The sequence below is a fragment of the Bombus pascuorum genome, chromosome 4, assembly GCF_905332965.1.
Source record: "Bombus pascuorum chromosome 4, iyBomPasc1.1, whole genome shotgun sequence".
In the NCBI taxonomy this organism is placed as follows: Eukaryota; Metazoa; Arthropoda; class Insecta; order Hymenoptera; family Apidae; genus Bombus; species Bombus pascuorum.
In genome coordinates this window covers 5,275,250-5,293,863 of record NC_083491.1, presented here as the reverse complement: position 1 = coordinate 5,293,863, position 18,614 = coordinate 5,275,250, and the positions used below count along the sequence as shown (strand labels likewise).

General features: G+C 41.6%; 2 protein-coding genes across 2 annotated transcripts; both read right to left on the bottom strand.

Moving 5' to 3' along the window:
- Positions 1 to 7,766: 7,766 nt before the first annotated feature.
- On the bottom strand, positions 7,767 to 11,009 carry LOC132905759 (protein jagged-1-like). Its single transcript, XM_060957338.1, has 7 exons — positions 10,638 to 11,009; positions 9,976 to 10,079; positions 9,701 to 9,857; positions 9,174 to 9,296; positions 8,789 to 8,919; positions 8,402 to 8,678; positions 7,767 to 8,317 (listed from the first exon to the last, which is right to left on the bottom strand). The coding sequence occupies exons 1-7, from the start codon at positions 10,772 to 10,774 to the stop codon at positions 7,978 to 7,980; spliced, it is 1,269 nt and encodes a 422-aa protein (XP_060813321.1). The 5' UTR covers positions 10,775 to 11,009; the 3' UTR covers positions 7,767 to 7,977.
- A 638-nt stretch (positions 11,010 to 11,647) lies between these two features.
- LOC132905798 (uncharacterized) lies at positions 11,648 to 16,983 on the bottom strand. Its single transcript, XM_060957432.1, has 3 exons — positions 16,608 to 16,983; positions 13,980 to 14,057; positions 11,648 to 13,159 (listed from the first exon to the last, which is right to left on the bottom strand). The coding sequence occupies exons 1-3, from the start codon at positions 16,776 to 16,778 to the stop codon at positions 12,251 to 12,253; spliced, it is 1,158 nt and encodes a 385-aa protein (XP_060813415.1). The 5' UTR covers positions 16,779 to 16,983; the 3' UTR covers positions 11,648 to 12,250.
- Between the last annotated feature and the right edge of the window lie 1,631 nt (positions 16,984 to 18,614).

Sequence of the window (18,614 nt, the reverse complement as noted above, 5' to 3'; positions counted from 1 at the left end):
CTACGAATACTGAATAATTTCTATAAGCTCAAAGTTTATTGCGATTTGCAGTTGTTCTATGCGGTTTTCTAGAGGTAATACTCTCATAAAATACTCGGTCGGCTATGTCGTAAAATTACGGTTGTTACGAATTATCGTTTTACCTTTCTTCTTCACGACTCATTATTAATATTACCTAATGAACGACGAATGTCGTTTAAACATTAGAAGTTTACGACGTAAGTGAATCATTGGAGACTGGGAGGTTTACGAGACTGAATAGCTTTTAACGCGAGCTAATTATACTAAACGACAAGGGATATGCGAGTAGATCAGTCACGCTTGCACGATTATCCCGCGGTGTCTGAGATTGAAATCGTTAGCCTGGCTAATGATCTGCCTCGTTCCATTTCGCGATCGAACCTCGATTAAATCGAAAAGGTGAAGACTTATCTCGAGAAGAACGTTTGGAATCCATCCACTTATTATTCTGCTACAGTAGTCATTTCGTGTGATCAATGTGGCAATCTTGCGTTCATCGTAGAAATTCTCTCTTCTAAAGCTCGGGATTAATTAATTTTATACCGTTACAACATAGTTTATCGAGGCACGAAAGTTCGCAAGTAGTAGATACGTACGTGTTTCTCGACACGAAGTTTTGCATATCTAACCGGGAAGCTAATAACTTGGTTTCTCTTCGACTTTACGCAGTCGTGTTCCGTCGCTTTCGCAAGAGCGATCGGCAGAAAAATCTGCACGAGCATCGACATATCTCGTTCGATACTCAAATAAGGTGTTGCTTGTGCAACTGCAACCAACCGCTTCTAACGATGTTTCCATTCGATTCTCTCGGACAAACATGGATAGGCCTGTGGATTCATCGAAGGTAGATGGCAATAGACACGAAACTGGCGCGCTATATACATGACTGTATAATTATCAGGTATATAACTCGCTTGACAGAACAACTGGCCGATGATAACAGCGGTGACAAGCGAGCTTATAATTTTCATCGTTCGTGGTGGCACGCGAAAGGAACGCGTGCAATGTTTTACACGCATCGAAGCGCAACATTCATATTCATGTTCCTGACCTCCGATAAACCAAATGTAGGTCGGTTATTATCATAATAAATGGTAACTCGTATAGTCGATAGTTCTACGCGTACCAATGATACGCTATATGTTATACCGTATAAACGAAATATCAGATCGAAAATTTCACGTGGACTTCCAAACTTTCGAATCTACCTGAGAACCTAATCGACGACGGTCGAATAGTATCACAACAATGGCTTAACGTTCAACGGAAGCCAATTACATCCTTTTTCCTTTTAAGATCATTATTGACCGCGATATCTCTACGAAACGATCGTGATCTCACGGAACGATATCCCGCACGAACTGCATCCGATTGGAATTCAGTGAAGGGTATGCGGCAATCGCAGTGTACACCAGGCGAGCGAGGAACAGAAGCGACCATGCACGTTAATCGTTTGCAAGTCGATGGTAAGCCATGGCAGGAGGTGCATGCATGCAAACCGTGTGACCAGCAATTCACAATAAGAGCTGCTTTCCGAGTAAACGATGTCTAGAGCACGGCAAACTGTCTCGGATACCCTGTTACTTTTACGAACACACGATGCCGAAGCGGAGAATGCTTCGTTCGAATGCTCCACGTTTTACGACGAAGATTTATGTGCCTTTCGAAAAGAATGTAACGGCAATTTATTTACTTAGCGCTTAGGAGTAGAAAAATTACGAAAACACGTGATTACTTTCGAGATTTTGTGAATAGGAGAAATTTTAAGTACAGGAGGATTTACGCGAACGCAGTCTTAAACCGGAGATACAATGTATCGTTAGTCTGATCTATTTCGACGCTGAAAATTATCACAAAGTGGCTTAAAATTACCCCCTCGGTTACCATTAAATTCAATAACTCGATAATTCTACAAGATGAAGGCAACCGGTACAATTTTACGTGCTTTCCGTTCGTAATTACGCCCAGTTGATTATGAAACGCATTACTGATTTTACCGAGCGTCGATTACAAACATATTTTATCGCCAACATTGTTTTTTACATTGGATCACATTAAAGTAAGTATTGTCGGAGACACGTCGTTAAAGAATATCGTGATCGCTAAAAACTGATGCGCGACACATCGGTAATTTCACACTTTTTCCTCTGTAAATCCTTTCAATTAATGTCCTTGATCGATCTAAATAAAGGATTTAGAAGGTGAAACTAATGTCCATTCTATTTTTCTAAAAAGTGGTTCGATACAAGGACAAGACTCCAATTTCGCAGATGTTTCGATTAAAACTGCAGCCAACGTGAACGATAGCACGTTGAATCGCCGTGATATATATTAGGTCGTCCGAAAAGTTTCTTTCGTTTTATAAAGAAATAATGGATGCACGACATTTTACGTTTTATATTATTTTACCGAATTAAGTATGATCCATTTTGTTCTATCAGGATAAAGATCGCAACGTTTGACAGATTATGTTTCACTTTTGTATAAAGATGCATCGTTGTAAAAGACGTATCTGTAAAAGAAAGATACTTTTCGGACAACCTAATACGTTGTATGGAAAACGTCGTGGTCCATCGAAAACAAGGAAACGCTGTGACGGAGGAACACGTCGCGTTCTCCCCCCGAATCGTGTTGCAACGTTGACGCAACGAAATTCAAGCGATTGTATGGATCGATAAGGATCGATCGATACTGCGGCTCGCCTAATCGGTGAAGTAATTTGCAGCGGTTTTATTTTGTCTTTATAGCGGAGGGAAATTATTTTACGTAATAATTACAATCGCGCGCATTGTCGAGAGGCAGGGAGTGATTAATCAAAAGGGAAATCTGTGTCTCGTTATTACGTGTGATTGCATTGGCTTGTTCATTCCGGCATGTGAAATTCGACGATTTCGGGGAATTCACGATGCGCTCGATAGATAACTTGACCATTGTTACGTCTATGCCATAGTTTCATGTAATTGGTCTAATTAATTTCACTACGTTAAAGTCTTTTAATAATTCTTTCGATTATAATCCATTAATTTATGTGCATTCTTCTTATTGTTTTTTATTTAATTACTTGATAATATTCAAAGGAGGGCGGGGAAAGAAAAGGAAGGAAAAGATTCCTACGCACGATACGCTTTGCGATTTCTTCGTACGACCCTGACAGAAACGCAATCGTGCTACTTACGAGACTACATTGCATCCTAGCATATCGGTGCATGCATGTACATGATGTGCATTATGGATTGAGCATCTAAGTAAGTGCCTGTGGAGCCAACGTCAGCGTGCCGTAATGTAGATGCTTCGACTCGATAACCGGCTTGATATTGCGTAAGAATGATTACGGTACTAGTTCTACGACCAGTACTGACAATGAGAAAATAAGAACGATATCCATCGCGATTATTATCGACTAGGGTCAAACGCACGATAAAAACATTTTATTGAAAATCGCAATTAGCCATTAATTTTTCAATTTCTCAAGAAAATTCCTCTCTGTATATTACGAAAGATTCGCGTATACTCTCAAGTGACGATTAACAAAGTTTCGCTGGAATATTTTCCATTCCATCGCGATCGCGCAAGAAGTTTGTGTAAATTAATATACAGATGTGAAACATAAAATTCAAGCATACGTCACAAGCAGCGACTGTTCCCCATGAGCTCACACCTACGTCGCTCTCGCTGGAACGTAATTACACGCTGCGCTTTGATCGTTCAACGGATGCCCTCTATTTACGGGGGGACGTTTGTACAGACCCCCGGAGCAGAGTAACAGAGAAGAAAATAGGAGAAGAAAGAGAAAACCCAAAGGGTGAAACGGTCAACCCTGTCCCTTCCGGCCCCTAGCCGAATAAAACCGGTCGATTTTTATTCCGGCGACCGCTCGAAAGCGGACGTCGGCGTACCGACACATTTGTGCAATTGCGGATCTAGAATTTTCTGATCGCGAGAACTGAACGGCGAAGGGCGAACCGATTGAAAGGGAAATCGCTCGTGAGAGCCCCTCCCTTCCGCCCGAACGATCTTGTGGCTTTTCCTGTTCTCCGTTCCACCTGGAAGCCCGCGTTATAGAAAACGATCCACAAGACTATACGCTCCCGCGCGCGTGTCGTGACTATATATTTTTCTTTTACTAACCACGTTGACGAACTATCTTTGTCTTCTATTTGCTTACGGCATTATTTTGTTGGAAGTTTCAGCAAAAGCGTGGGGGCGAGACGCGAATTCAGGTTGAGCAATCAGCTGGTAAACTCCAGGAAGTAGACACGCGCCTCGGTACCCTTTGTTTATTCGCTGTTCTCTGAGGTGTTTTGTTAAACGGCTTTGCCCATGCATTCCATTGAGTGGGTCGATGCAAAGTTTAGATTCGAACGTCGATTACGCGAGGAAGGCTTGAAGATTTTACGCGTTGCGCATATTTTCTCGCTTTCTGGTGCAACGCGTATAGTCATGTTGATCGCGCATTAAGATCTGGGTCGATTCGCTTCAAACGCAACCTATCTATTCGTATTATTGATATTCTCTCGTATCGCGATTCTTGTGCATCGATGTGTACGCAATTTTTGAAATTTTTGCGATCGACAATAAATCTCTCGTCTCTGCCCTTATACAAGCTAAATTAAAATATTTATCGAGCAATAGAAACTACGATCTTGCTTCTCTATTTGAACTTGCCGTATAAGTGAAATAAAAAATTAATTGTACGGTAGGAAGTAGGAAACGAGAAATAAATATTCTTAATGTCAGATTCGATTGCACAGTTCAACTGTGCACACCATGTTGTGTGTGCGTATCTTTATGAGATTTATGGTTGCTTAATTACAAATTCCTTTCCATTTTTTTGTAATCACTGCAACTAAGTAACAACTTCACCTGTTGAGGAATTTCATACATTCGCGGAGCATACACTGAGCTTTCTCTTTGTTTCATTTGATTCTTCGATCGATAGATTATACCCTCGATTGGGGTAATTAAAAAACTCTTTAACACCTGTACACTTTGGAATATTTTCGTGATGTTTGCATGTACGTGGGAAACCTAAAAGCGATAAAATTCTCCACGAACGGTCACGGGAAAGGGGTTGAAAGCTTGATTGCAGGATCAATCGAGCGCCACTTAAAATTTCGGATAGTTTTATGGGCGTCCGTCCTTCGTTAGCGTCAACTAATTTTACGACTGAGTCAGCATCGTTGGATTGCAGGTACGATCCTTCTTTGATCGTGGCTAATGAAGCACATCCAAAGATCGGCCTGTCTTTTAGCATGCTCTGATAATCGTCCTTCTCGGAACGTCGGCCTGCGTCGTCATCGCTCGACGATTTACGCCTTTTCTGAAACTGCTTCTATCATTCCATTAAACGAGCGGAACTGAAATCCTTTCTTTTTTCCAACAGTGCTTGCTTTGAATTTCCAAACGGAGAAAGGGATAGATCGTGTAACAGTTAGCGCTTGGAACAAATTCGTCGATTAATCTTAAACAGAAATTAATTCTCCTTTTAATCTTTGGTCAAGCAGTAGGCCAATGAATCTGTCAAGAACAAACGCATCGAGTTTGGAAGATCTCTGATTCAATCGTCTCCTAATTTATCGAAACGAAGGTTATTCGAGAAACAACAAATCTTCCAATTTGAACTGTCACCAAAAAGAGTATAATGATGCGGCTGTTATCAAGGCTATGTATAGAACAAACGAACTCATTAGTTTTTGCATGGTGTGTACGTGAACTGGAATTAAATCGCGTATTTGCGTAATGATAATACTCTGGAAACGAGGCTAATAGTAATGATAGACGAACGTCGGCGAATAAAGAAGTGTCACAATGCGTAATTACGTTCTTCAACTTACCTGTTTAATTGCATCCTTAACTCGTTCGCGCTCGGGTTTCAGGTGCTTGAATACGAGTGAAATTCGAGTTCTTCGATGTGACACCGTTGCGCACCATATGAATATTTAAATAAAAAGTTAGATTACCTCGCTGTCGGACGTGAAATCTGGGTCAAACAGGTTTGATACATTAAAAACGTTTCAAAATATGATAATTCACAGGCGCGATCGTTCGCCTGTGAAAGAAATGAAGTGAAGTAACGATGATCTGTGACGTAAAAAAAGATTGATTGCCCACAGAGTATTCTATGCCTTATGTATTTACTTTCAAGCACCCAGCTATTAATTTCCAAATTTTGCAATTTCGAATCCGCTTTTCTCTGAATCGATTAACGCACGAGTAACGTTACTACCAAGAATTGGGAAATAAATCTATTACATTTAACACTGGAGGACAAACGCGAGTTCGCAATGAGAAAGGACCCGGAAGCGGAAACGAGGCTCGATGAAATTCATAGATCGATATTTCTCGAAGAAGGAAGTAAGACTATCGGGCGACACGTTACACATGGATCGATAGTGTGTCTCGATGTGAAAACCGGTCGAGAGAATGTAGCTTCATAATCTATGTATACATGGCGAGTCGTGCGTGGCATATAAATGAACCAAAACGTTGTAACGAGGTCGTAATCCAAATTGCGAATACACGTTGCGATCCTTCTAAAGTTGCTTTTCCTTTTCTCATTATCATGAAAAAATAATTTTCTTAGCTCATGACATTTAGCTGATTTGTAATTACGCCTACGTGTGTCTAATCGGAGTTATTGTAATTAATTATAGAAATTGTAGTTAAAAATGCCGTCGTTCCGTGAAAAAATCGATTCTTCGAGATACGAGTATATTTCGATCTGTAAGTTAATGAGATAATTAGTCGCTGCGTAAAGCTTTATACGTTTGGCTTTAATCATTCAAAGGTGATGCAATCGTAATTAGAAGCATAGAGATTTTAAAGCATCGATTAAGTCATACGCCAACATCGGCAGACCTGAATTAGCTACGCATTGAAGCAAAACGTAAACGAACGTAATACGCAGTAGAGCAGCCTTAGATACATTAATTGTTTTATATTATTATTATTATTATTTACTATTATTATTAATTAATTAATGATGTTTTGACTACTTTTAATTTGTGCTTATCAAAAACATATTTTAGCACGTTTTTAATTCAATTTCTCTGATGCAGTTCTCTGATGAATTTACAGATTCGTCGCAGTTGCTTTTTCGTATTCAAACTTAGTTTATCGTTCTTCAAAACTTCTAGAACTTGTTTAACGATCCCACGGAGTCGGTCCAAAGTTAGACCGTTTGAAGTTCGTAGTCTTCAGTTACAGTCGCTCATTTCGGCATGCAGAATTTCTTTGGACTCCGGAGTGGTACACGTTCCGAGAGTCTAAAGCAGCGCATTACGTAAGAAACACGAGACTTGGACGGTTGATTACGTGATAGCTGATCTGGAGCGTGTGTGTCGATGGAAAACGGCACTCGTGAGAAGTGCACTATGCATCGTGCAACATCGAATATATGCCCCTTCGAGCATGACGTTCCACGAGAATGTTTATATACGTATATATCAAGGCAGTATGGGCACCCGTGGTACTTTAAGTACATATTCTTTACATCATGGCCGTCTAGTAGAAGCAATAATTGGCTTCGAGGTTGCAAGACGGTCGCTTTCACGGGAAACTCTAGTGCAAACTCTTGATACTGATGTATGCCTGTCCACAGAAGTTTCTTGAAAAGTCGAAATGCCTCGAATAGATTCCAAGATTAGTTACAAGTTAATTAAATTTGTATTATATAATTAAACTTGAATTTCTTAATTTAAAATTCTTAAACTTATATCTGGATATTTAAATTAAAAATTCATCAATTAAAAGTCTACAGCTACATTTATTTAGAATATCAAATCGATAGTACAACATCGCTTATCCTACGTCTCACTCAATAACGGTAAAAAGTCCTTGTAGATCACATCTAGACTTTCTAGCTGTCGAAGAATATAATTAAGATAAGCCGATCCTCGTTGAGAAATAAATTAATTAAATAATTAAATAAATAACAGTCGATAATATATCCGCTCTTTACGTCTCATTTTCATCGTCTCTCTCCGTGAGCGATGGTTCCGTAGGTGGCTCGGTTGGCCATTTTCCTACAGTAGCAGCAGGATCGATAGTAGAAGGTGGATCTGTGATAACAATTGGTCCAAGGGGTTCAACCGTTTGTTCCTCGTCTTTTACGCTATTTTTATCTTTCTCGTCTAAACTTTGGGGTTTCTCGATTATTTCTGGCTTTATCAAAATCATTTGAGGTTTCGCCTCTAAATCAAGATTTTGATCTGGCATCGGTGGTATCAATTCCGTCGATGGTACCATCGTTTTAATCTGACACTGACGACCCATATAGCCGAGTGGACAGATGCATCTGCAAACGAAGTTTACGTTTATCGTTACGGTCAGTGATTGATCTGATTTTGTCACTGTCAAAGTCAACCTGCAAAGGATTCACCTGTAATTGCCATCCTCTTTGGTCATGCTAATGCAAGTGGCGTTATTACGACAGATTCCTGAATGCTCGTCGCAGTAAGTCAGCTTCTCGTTGCATAGATCACCCGCCCATCCAGGCTCGCATCGGCACTCCCATGGCCGTTTACAGGATCCGTGAACGCAGCCAGGATAAGGGACGCATTCGGTACAATTCGGACCTGTCCAACCCACGCGACACCTACATGTTCCCGGACGACGACAACCGCCGTGTTCTCGGCTGCATCCTTGCGAGCAAACCGCTGCACAGAGAGAAAACGTTCGAGATACATAAAACAAAACGAAAGTTTAAGTAGACTTATGTATGCTTTCTTGGAGAAGATACGAGGACTAGAAAAAACGGATAACTTACGAGTTTGACAGAGAAGTCCAGTCCAGCCTGGTTCACAGCGACATTCGAGTGGACCCTGGCACGTTCCATGCACGCAACCTGGCAAAACGGCGCATTGTTTGCATTTCGGTCCCTGCCAACCTAATCGACATCTACAAAAAGAAGTACACAAATGCCTGATTCTTTTGCAACGAATGATTCAATAAGAAATTATCTTTCCCGTTAAGTAGCATAAAAGGAAGGAAAACTACGGAGAACAGTCTCGCAGCTTCCACGCTTCCTCTAAATTATCAGCTACGAACGTTAATGTGACGAGGGTCGAGCAAACGGTGGTTTCATTGCTTCGATCCGTCGCTACCGGCGCTGATAACCGCTCATTACTCAACCATTACGAGTTGCACCTTACCTGCATTCTCCGGGCTTTTCACAATATCCCTGGCTGGACAGACAATCGGAAGCGCAGATTGGTTCCGAACAGAACATACCCTTCCATCCAGGATCACAGGAGCATTCGAAGCTTACGTTACAACTAAAAATGAAAATTTTTTTCAGTTATTTAGTTATTCATTCTACCGCTGAATGTAAGTTTTTCCGCACGATCAATATTCAAGAGAGTAGAAAAGACTAGACGTTTCGTGTTACACGAGAATTAAACTTGCCACTGAGCGAGGTGAAATCGGTATCTATTTCATGCCTTTAGTACTAGAACCAATTACTACATCCATCGGTTATTAGCAACCGTATCGCTTATAGAAAATTATGTTGCTCTAGAAATTGATACCTAAGTCGGAAAAGGGCAACGATTTCCATTGATATATTCACTTCGAAGATCTGATTAAGTTAACGGGTAACTCGTTATTCATTGATGGCTTACATCTGCTCTTGCTTCTTTTGATTCACCGAGACATGTAAAAAAAACTGATGAAAGATTACCTGCCATGCTGACATCCTGGTAGAGCTACACACTTGTCGCAGAGCTCGCCATAAAAGCCCAATTTGCAGCGACATTCACCAGGTCGACGGCAGTAACCCTGAAGAGGGTCACACCCCTTCCGACAGATTGGCACATCGCACAAATCGCCAGTCCATCCTAAGTGAAAAAAAACACCGGTTATACAAAGAGAAATGTCTACATCGCTGATTTTTTATTGCGCTTTTTGAACCACGTCCGCGATGAACTCCATCACGCTATGTTTTTTTTTTTTTACCTGGCAAGCACTTTACTTCTCCGGCTTCGTCACAAACGTAGTGCGAGTTTGGATGCTGAGAGGCAGGTATCTCACAGGCTTGCTTCTTCCATTTGGGAACGTATCTAAATGGAGAGTAGAAGCAATTATTTATCTAACTAAAATGTATAACAAAAATTATACATATAGATTTGATACAATTTATCCTAATGGTAGCAAAAGCAAGATATGTGGTTATTATTGGTAATGAGCAATTTAATGGATCTAGTTTCGAAATCGAAGTCGAAATATAGAGGTACTTAAAAAATGTAGAATAGTGAAACAAGCGATAACAAGGGGAACAGATGAGATTGACAGATAAGATAACATTGACAACGACCGAGTAATTATGCGTTAAGCATGTGACACGAGAACTTGATACTACAATCTGGTCCTCTATAGCCACGTATTATCTTCTATAATTAATTTTTCTCACTCTAATTTTCTAAACGTGGCATTCGACACAGTGAATTAATATCTACCTCCTGAGATGAAAATCAAAATTTACATAATCGTAAATACAACTGTTTGTCTGTGAGGAATTTTGAAGAACTTTCACCGGAACAAATCTCTCGAAAATAAATAGGATATTGATTAGAAATCGAAACACGTAAAACGGATCAAAGTATGTTTAATGACGATACCTGGGTCCGGCTGCGAATCCAAAAGGCAGCGCACCGAGCCCGAAAATCGTGATAACACTGGCTGTATGCCCATTGTATAGATTGTCCAGTTCACCGGGACTGATCAAGAGACTGAGACAAGCGAGCAGCAGTATCATCTTTGCTTGACTTCCAAGTCAAGACTGAGGACGACCGCGTCCAAGGCTTCGGCTTGGATAACGGGACCTTGTTCGAGGTCACGGCACACTTTTTCATCGTGTCCGTGCTCCTGGCAGTGCGTTCGCGGACGCGTGAGATCGTATGAGTACGCATGTGTGACGCTCTCCCCGTTTGACTTTTTCGTCGACTCACGACGAGTTTATTATTCGCTCGAGAAAGTTCAATGCACTTCTTCGACTAAGCCGAGAGGAGGCATTCCCCCTGAGAGCTCGCGTTCGCCGCCGTCACGGAAAGGAAATGGACGTACCTAGAACTTTCTTGGGAGGATTCGTAAGCTTCTACAGTTATAGGATTCGGATAAAGTCCCCTCGGGCTAAAATCGTTGTTTCTTTGTCGTGAATAACAGTTCTTTGACTCGTACTTCTTTAAGAACAGTAATTGGGAGATCACTGACTCTAATAGGCAGTATCTAACGAAGTTATATCCTGCGAATCTTATTTAACGGGAATTTTTATTTTTTTATTCGTCAGAAAAATTCTCCTTTCTGTATGCCTAAAGGTACAGGAATATTTTGTTCCCCCTATAATCTAGCGTAAATCCATTCGATATGGAAGGACAAATCCCTCTTAAATTCGATGAAAAAACCTATGGACCCTCGTTATCCGAGTTTAATCCGAAGACAAGGAAGTGGACCACCAACAAAAGTAGGATTTGAGATCCTATTTACATGATGATATTAAAAGAAAAACGCTCATGCCGAAACGTAAGCTTTCGAATACCGACATTGTAACTTACAGAAAAAGGTAGCCTATAATTCAGGTTTTTTTTTATTAAGAATTTTTTTGTGTCTAGGTACTAATAAGAAACGTTGCTCTTTCTAGAAGTAGTTTATTTATTTTTTAATGTTTATGTACAAGCTTCTGAGCTATTATTTACAAATAAATACAGAAATTGGTACCTCAAAGGGTGCCATTTTTGTTTCTCGTCGTTAGGAACTTTTTTACAGTCTGTTCGTTGCGTATTGAGCAAGAAGTTGTTTAATTAGTATTCTACTACATATAAAAAAATAGCTAGATCTTTTGTACATTTCCTCGTCGACATTTACAAAGTCGTAGTTACGGAATCGTAACACTCACGACATGCACATGCTTTAAAAACTATTTCACATAATACTTAACTCGGTTGTGTTTCCTTTTCGACATATTCGATCTTACATCTATACAGACATAGAATTTACATTGTTAATTAATCAAATCGTATTGCCGTTTGGAGTGTAACGCAACGATAAAACTCCATTCGACGGGTTCAATTGTCAGGATTGCAACAGTGAGAATCCATTGATTATCCTTCCACGTCATTTCCTCCATCTACTAGAGAAGGATTCGGTCCTGTCAGAGCACGTCCTTAAGTTTGTTATCATCGTCGACGATGCTTCATCAACGCTCGTCTATCTTCGAAGCAAGATGGATTCATCTTCAGACTTCTTCAGGCTCGACGCTCTTGCCCTTCCTGCAAACCCTCGCGACGCTGAGAATGATCATCAAAAGAACAGCAAAACCGCAAGCAGCGAGGATATCCCAAGGATGTAATTGCTCGATCGTCTGATCTATCCTTTTAGCTTGAATGAAATTAGGCCTCGTATCCACTTCGATGGGGAAGCTACCGGGTCCATCGTTCGAAGCAATCCTGACGAGGTACTTTGTCCCAGGCAAAAGAGAAATCTGTGCGGAATTCGAGTCCGTCACTTGATTTCCCATAAGACCACCAGTCTCGGGTTCCCAAGAAACCACATAAGATTCCTTGTTTCCAATATGATCCTTATCGGTCCTATCGTTATAAGCATTGCTAGTGGAAGGAGTGTTGTCCGCTTCCAAATCATCGGAACGATCGTCTTTCCTTCTGAAGAAGAATCTTCGAAATATTTCATCGGATATTGGAGAATCTTCCTGGCTTCTCCACTCCGCCAGTACCTTTTCTCCGTACTTTTCTAGGAAGAATTGTCTCACACGATTGTTGAATCTAACCTGTTCTAAAGATCTCTGTTTCTGAAGCTGAGTCTGGACATCCTTCCATGAGATCGTTGCCTCGTACAAAGGACCTTCTTTCAGAGATTCCAATTTTGGAATCCATTCTTGCCAACTGTAATGCTTCATGCCGTTCTCCATGGCGACTATAATCCAGGTATCCGGCTTTAGATTCGGAGTACGTTCCCCTGGATAGTATCCAACGACTCTCCATTGCTTGTAAAGTTTGCGCATCACTACAGCAACGTCAAATCTGTCCAGGATGATGGGTGCCTTGCTCGGTGCTGGCAACATGGATGGTAAATACTTCTCTTCTATTCTAGTTTTTCGATAAGTACACACTGTCTGGCAAGCTGGGCACTGAAAGAAATTTACATATCGTTAGTTTTACTCTTTTTCGTTGGTTTTCTTAAACAAAGGAAGCTTTTGCGGAAGGAGACTCAAACTTTTAATCTTTTTTTTGCGAATAGCGACTATCTATATCAGACATCTGTCTTTCAAAAAATGCATTGAAGAGAAAACAATTAACGATTTTTTTTAAAGAAAACAGCCTTCTTGTCCCGCGGAAATCATACAAAAAAAGAGTTCTCATTGACATTGGATTTAAAGATTTTTCGAAATATGGTAGTCGGCCGTCCCCCAAATATTTGAAGAAGATACGTATCTCTGCGGAGCTCGATACACGAAGAGTTTAAATTCGTTCGTTGCACGACAAAGCAACTCAGCCTTCCGTAAAAATCGACAGGTAGCCGTTTCTAAGGATTTTCCTAGACCATAGATCTCGTCGGAATTCCCTTTATCGAAAGTTCCCTTTCTTTTCGTCTCACCGTCGCTCGTCTGTATATTTCTCGGTCTGTCCCTTTGGCTTTGAAATTTTCAAAGATAACACCGACGTAAGAGATTTCCTTCGCGCTTGATCGATCCAAATTTTCCAACGATTTAACACGGTCGAGATCATCGGTACATTTGTCGACTCGACCTGAATTCGAAAAAGTTCTAACATCCGAGAAGTTACGAATACTTTCGCCGGTGTTTATCCGTAGAGATATTGTAAACTCAGAATCCAACTAGAGATCCCGTGTCTGCCTTTTGCGAATTATGTCATTCAAGAGACCGAAAATTTTTTCTGTAGTACAATCTCCCTAATCCAAAAGGTTGCTTCACTCGTAAATTTACTTACATGTAGATACTGGTCGCCCTCGCAAATGGTTCTTGTCTTCTCCCACTGGTTCTCGAGGGCCTCGCAGTACTGCCAGCACTGTAACACAAGAGAGAGAAAAAAAACATACACACGTGAAAGAAGCGAGCGTGGCAGGGGGAGGTTTCAGCATTGAACAAAAAGCTCTTGCACGCACGGGACGCACGGGTAAAAAGGAACGATGGTACACGAGGGGGATGAAGAGGGACGACGCGGCCAAGAAACGTGAAGAAGGAAAGGCGGCCGGACCGTTGAATCGAGCGATTTAAGCGGCCATGGAGAGAACCAAGAGAGAAGGAAGAAGGTGCAGTCGGAAAGAGAAGAAAAAGGAAGAACGAATAAGAGAGGAAGATAGGTGGGTAGAGAGAGTGAGAAAGGAAGAAAAGAGAGGGGGGCCGAATTAGCTCCAACCTGTTTCAGGCATAACAGGCACCGTCGTTGTTGTCTTCATATTTATTGGGATACCGTCTCTTGTGGAGCCCTGTTTCCAGATTCTTTTTTTTTTTTCGTCTCTTCTCCGAGAGAGAATGAGAGAGTTAGCGAGATCCCTGTGCTTTGCCCTCCCTCCCCGATTATCCTACATCACGATGTGTTCCTTCTAAGCCTGGCTGTTTCGTAGAAACGTTATAGGTCCCCTTTCTTCGTGCAAAAGACGCCTCCAAAAAGCAACATAACCATCTTCCAACAGCTTCGCGATAATTCCCTCGGATCGTTTGTTTTTTTCCTGATGATTTCTAGTTCGTTCGTGTAAACGAAACCAAGAAGAATAGCATTGCGTATCATATATAAGGAAGTAGATAATATTAGAAGAAACACGCTAGAAATAAGAGTAAACCTCCCACAGTGACCGTCAAAATATATACGTAAAAGCGGATTGTTCCGTAAATGGAAATTCCGGGTAAATGTAAATGCGGAGGATGAAACGTGATAACGGATCTTTTTCATCCCGTTTATTTCACTTTGCGACGGATAGTCATTGATTTCCAGAACGAGGGGACATGGCTTTTACGATACCCGGTCCATTGTAATTCGATAACGGCACAATCATCGTCGTATTCGATGAAATTTGATGGAGCGATCGACCCCACTAACATTTCCTCCGACCACATTCTTCAGCTACGCATCCTAGGAGCTGTTAATCGTCATCGCCGAAACGATTACGATTAAATGTACGATATACGATCGCTACGCTTCCTTGTTCATATAATTAGGCGAACTATTGATCTAGGAAGAAACATTACTCTCGCGTGTCTAGCCAAAAAATGCTCGGTTGCATGATTTTCCTTTGAACGTAATTCTATTACATAAATTTTAGGAGTATCACGAACATCAAAGGGTCTAGAAAGCCGCAACATTTCGGTACGTCGAGCTGAACCTGTCGGCAATTTAAAACGCTGTCCCCTCGTTTCCAATCGGTCGATCACCCAGCTTCCCCTTCACGTCCGATTGTCCGGAGTAAAACAATTACCGTTGACGAAAAGGGCGGTTCAAAGCGAGCGCAACAATTTCCAACGCAGGAATAGTCGTCATTATCCGGGCGTAATTCTCTCACGAGGGGGTTCTTCGCGCGCGACCTTCATTAAGCCACCTCCGCGCGTCCGCCTCCTCCGAGAATCGTTATTCTAATGTATCCTATGGAAACGAGTCTCGAGGACTCTCGTTCCCTGAGCATAAATTTGAATGTATCATCGTCACCTCCCTCTTCCTGCGTTCAAACTCTTCACGATTCGTTCTCGATGATGTTCCACGCGCAGCACAGGCGTGTGCACGCGTGTTTTCTTATTCACAGGCAGTCATGGGGTCTCCCTGTGGGTGTACACGAGCGAGATGGCATCGATTTCTCTGAAATTAATGGACACCCCCTGTGCACTAAATGAGCAACGCCCTGAGCACACACGCGGCCATTCACCGCATTGTGCGTGAGTTGATCGTGATTCCCATCTGTCCATCTGCAATGTGTCTGTCCTGTAGAAGGGTGCGTTCGACGGTGGGGAACATCGGGGACCACCATGATTTTCCACGACGCGCCATAAAACCGACGGGAAAGATTTATCGTCACACTGAGTCGGTAGAACGACCCTATCGGATTTCCAGACGATCGAATCGTCACCTTACGTGCTCGCGCGCGTGTGATTTCATCTCGATATATTATTTCTGGATATTCCCGAGATATCGTCGAAGATTGTTTATTGTTTGTTCGGAGACCGAGAACATAGGACGTACGAAGAATGTTGGTTTTTCGGAAGAATTCTTAAACGCGACGTGCCTTTCGATGTTTGAACTCTGGGTGACTAGGAAAGAGGGTCACGTTAAAGCTGGCGGTATCGTGTTGGGTGCACGGGGATCCCTAAAATTTCGTGACATATTCCAGTCGCTACTATTTGAGGCGAGAAGAATAGGATGGAGAGGAAACGGGAGCATACACAGCATTGTGCTCGTGGTACTTTCAAAACTTTGGCCATTCCTTTCTCATACACTTTTCAATATTTAACTAACAATATGCGATAATTTTATAGTAAGAAAATTCTATGGTAAGAATTCGAACAAAGTTTACAGCAGAGTAAATTTTGGAAAAGTTACGAGATAAGTAAATTATAAATTTTTATTCACCATGCTACAAGTAGTTTGTTGTTGCCCCGTGTACCAATCGCAGGTACCATCAGTGGTATGATTCTTCAAACATTGCGATCTGCACTGAGCAATTCTGACGATCGGTCCGAGATCGAATCCAGTAACAAGCGTGGTAAACCAGACGAAGAAAAGAAACCACGTAATCTCCATGTTCAATAAAAATCACACTTCTTCCGTAATGTATATTCACTCACTAGTTCACTTTCTTTGAAATTCACTGCTGTCTTTAAAACGAACACTCGATTACAGTTATACAGAGATCATGGAATGTTTAATTTACCTAAAGAATCAAATAAACATAAACGTGTTATTCGTGACCAACGAGCAAAGAAATAGGTTCCTGTTCCGCCGAAATTTCGAGCAGACTGCGACCCTTCGGAGGTCGGTACCTTCCTTATGTAGCCACGCGCCCCACCATTGAATTTTAGCTCGCCCCTACCCTCTGAAGGCAGCGTAGCATCCCTTGTAATTATCCGTGAGCTGGAACCGTCCCTCGGCATATGGTCGACCATACTGCATCATCGTCCTTCTGCCCGAATTATTTTGTTGGCAGAAAAGTAGGCCAAATTGTGAAAAGAGTTGCGATTTTTCGTTTCATCGAAATTCTTTGATCACGCGTTCTTATTCGCTCTTTTACGACGATTCGACTTGAAAGACAGATAATGTAATATTTATGAACTTTATATATGATCCCTTCTTGTGTATGAATAACCGTTACCAAGACTAATCATTTAATCTCATAAAGATAAAAATATAACTATCTTCTTATCGAGGAAGAATCTATTTTTGCGATTTTATAAAATTCAAGTAGAAGATTTTTAACGCATTATACTTATCGAAATAATGTACTTCCTTCGCAAACGTACGATTAACGTTGATTCGAATTCCCTTGGTATGCTCTGCACACAATCTGTCGCCGCGAATATTATCTCGGTGCGGAGCCACCCTCGTATTACAATCGCATTGCGTTTCACTGTAATTATCCACGTGCCGTATGGTCGCCAGCATATGGTCTAGAACGCCATTCTACTTCAAGGAGCAACCTCCGTCATTCCGCAAAAGAGAAGGGGAAGAAGAAGAAGATTGCTTCGAAATTGACTGCTCGCGGAACAAATTAAATTTCGGCTTCGATCGATCGTGAAATCGCGTCTCTTTGTGACGTACTGATGGACGCGTTCCATCATATCCTCCGCTGTTATTCGCAATTTCCGTCGAATATACTATATAATATATCGTTGAAATGCGCTGTTAAAAACTTCGATGTTTAGCGAGTCAATATTTTCTTGCAGAGAAACTCGACTCTGTTCGTGAAATTCTATATGATCAAACGTTTTCTAAGAAATCTTTCTTTCCTCAAAATGATCGCTATTGGAATCTGTTTCCGGCCAGCGGTAATCGTCGAGAAGAAACTCCCAAAAACGAGAAAATTTTTAGCTGTGAGAGGCTAGATAATCGGCTGTCGCGACAACGAGAAAGAAATTTGGCCGGCATTTTCGAAACCCTGACGATGTCCAGGAAAATTTACTCGCAATTAGCCGACATCCGAGTAACGCTGCGGCACAACAACAACTTCCTTCCTAGTTCTCTGTTCAGCTTCGTGCAAAGAGTAGGAGGCGGGAAGGAAGGAATCGGTGTCGAATGATAGCGATTCGAGGGATGTACATTATCAAAGGTCCTCCATAGAACGGTCCAATATGGTGTTCATCTGGCAGGTACGCGATTTTGTCCCAGCCACCCACCTTCGCTCGGTGAATATAAAAGAAGCAAGAAATAGAACGCGAAGGAAGAGGCGGGCGAATAGCTACGGAGACACGCGGGGTCGACCGATAAAGAATAGAAAAAGCAAGAAAGAAATAGAGAGCAGGCGAGGCACAGGAGAAAAGAAAAGGAGGTGGAACATATTCACCGGAAGTCGCTCGTGCTCCCTGGGTGCCCCGCGATACACGTCACAATGCACAGGATGTGTACAAATAAGGGTATTTGTCT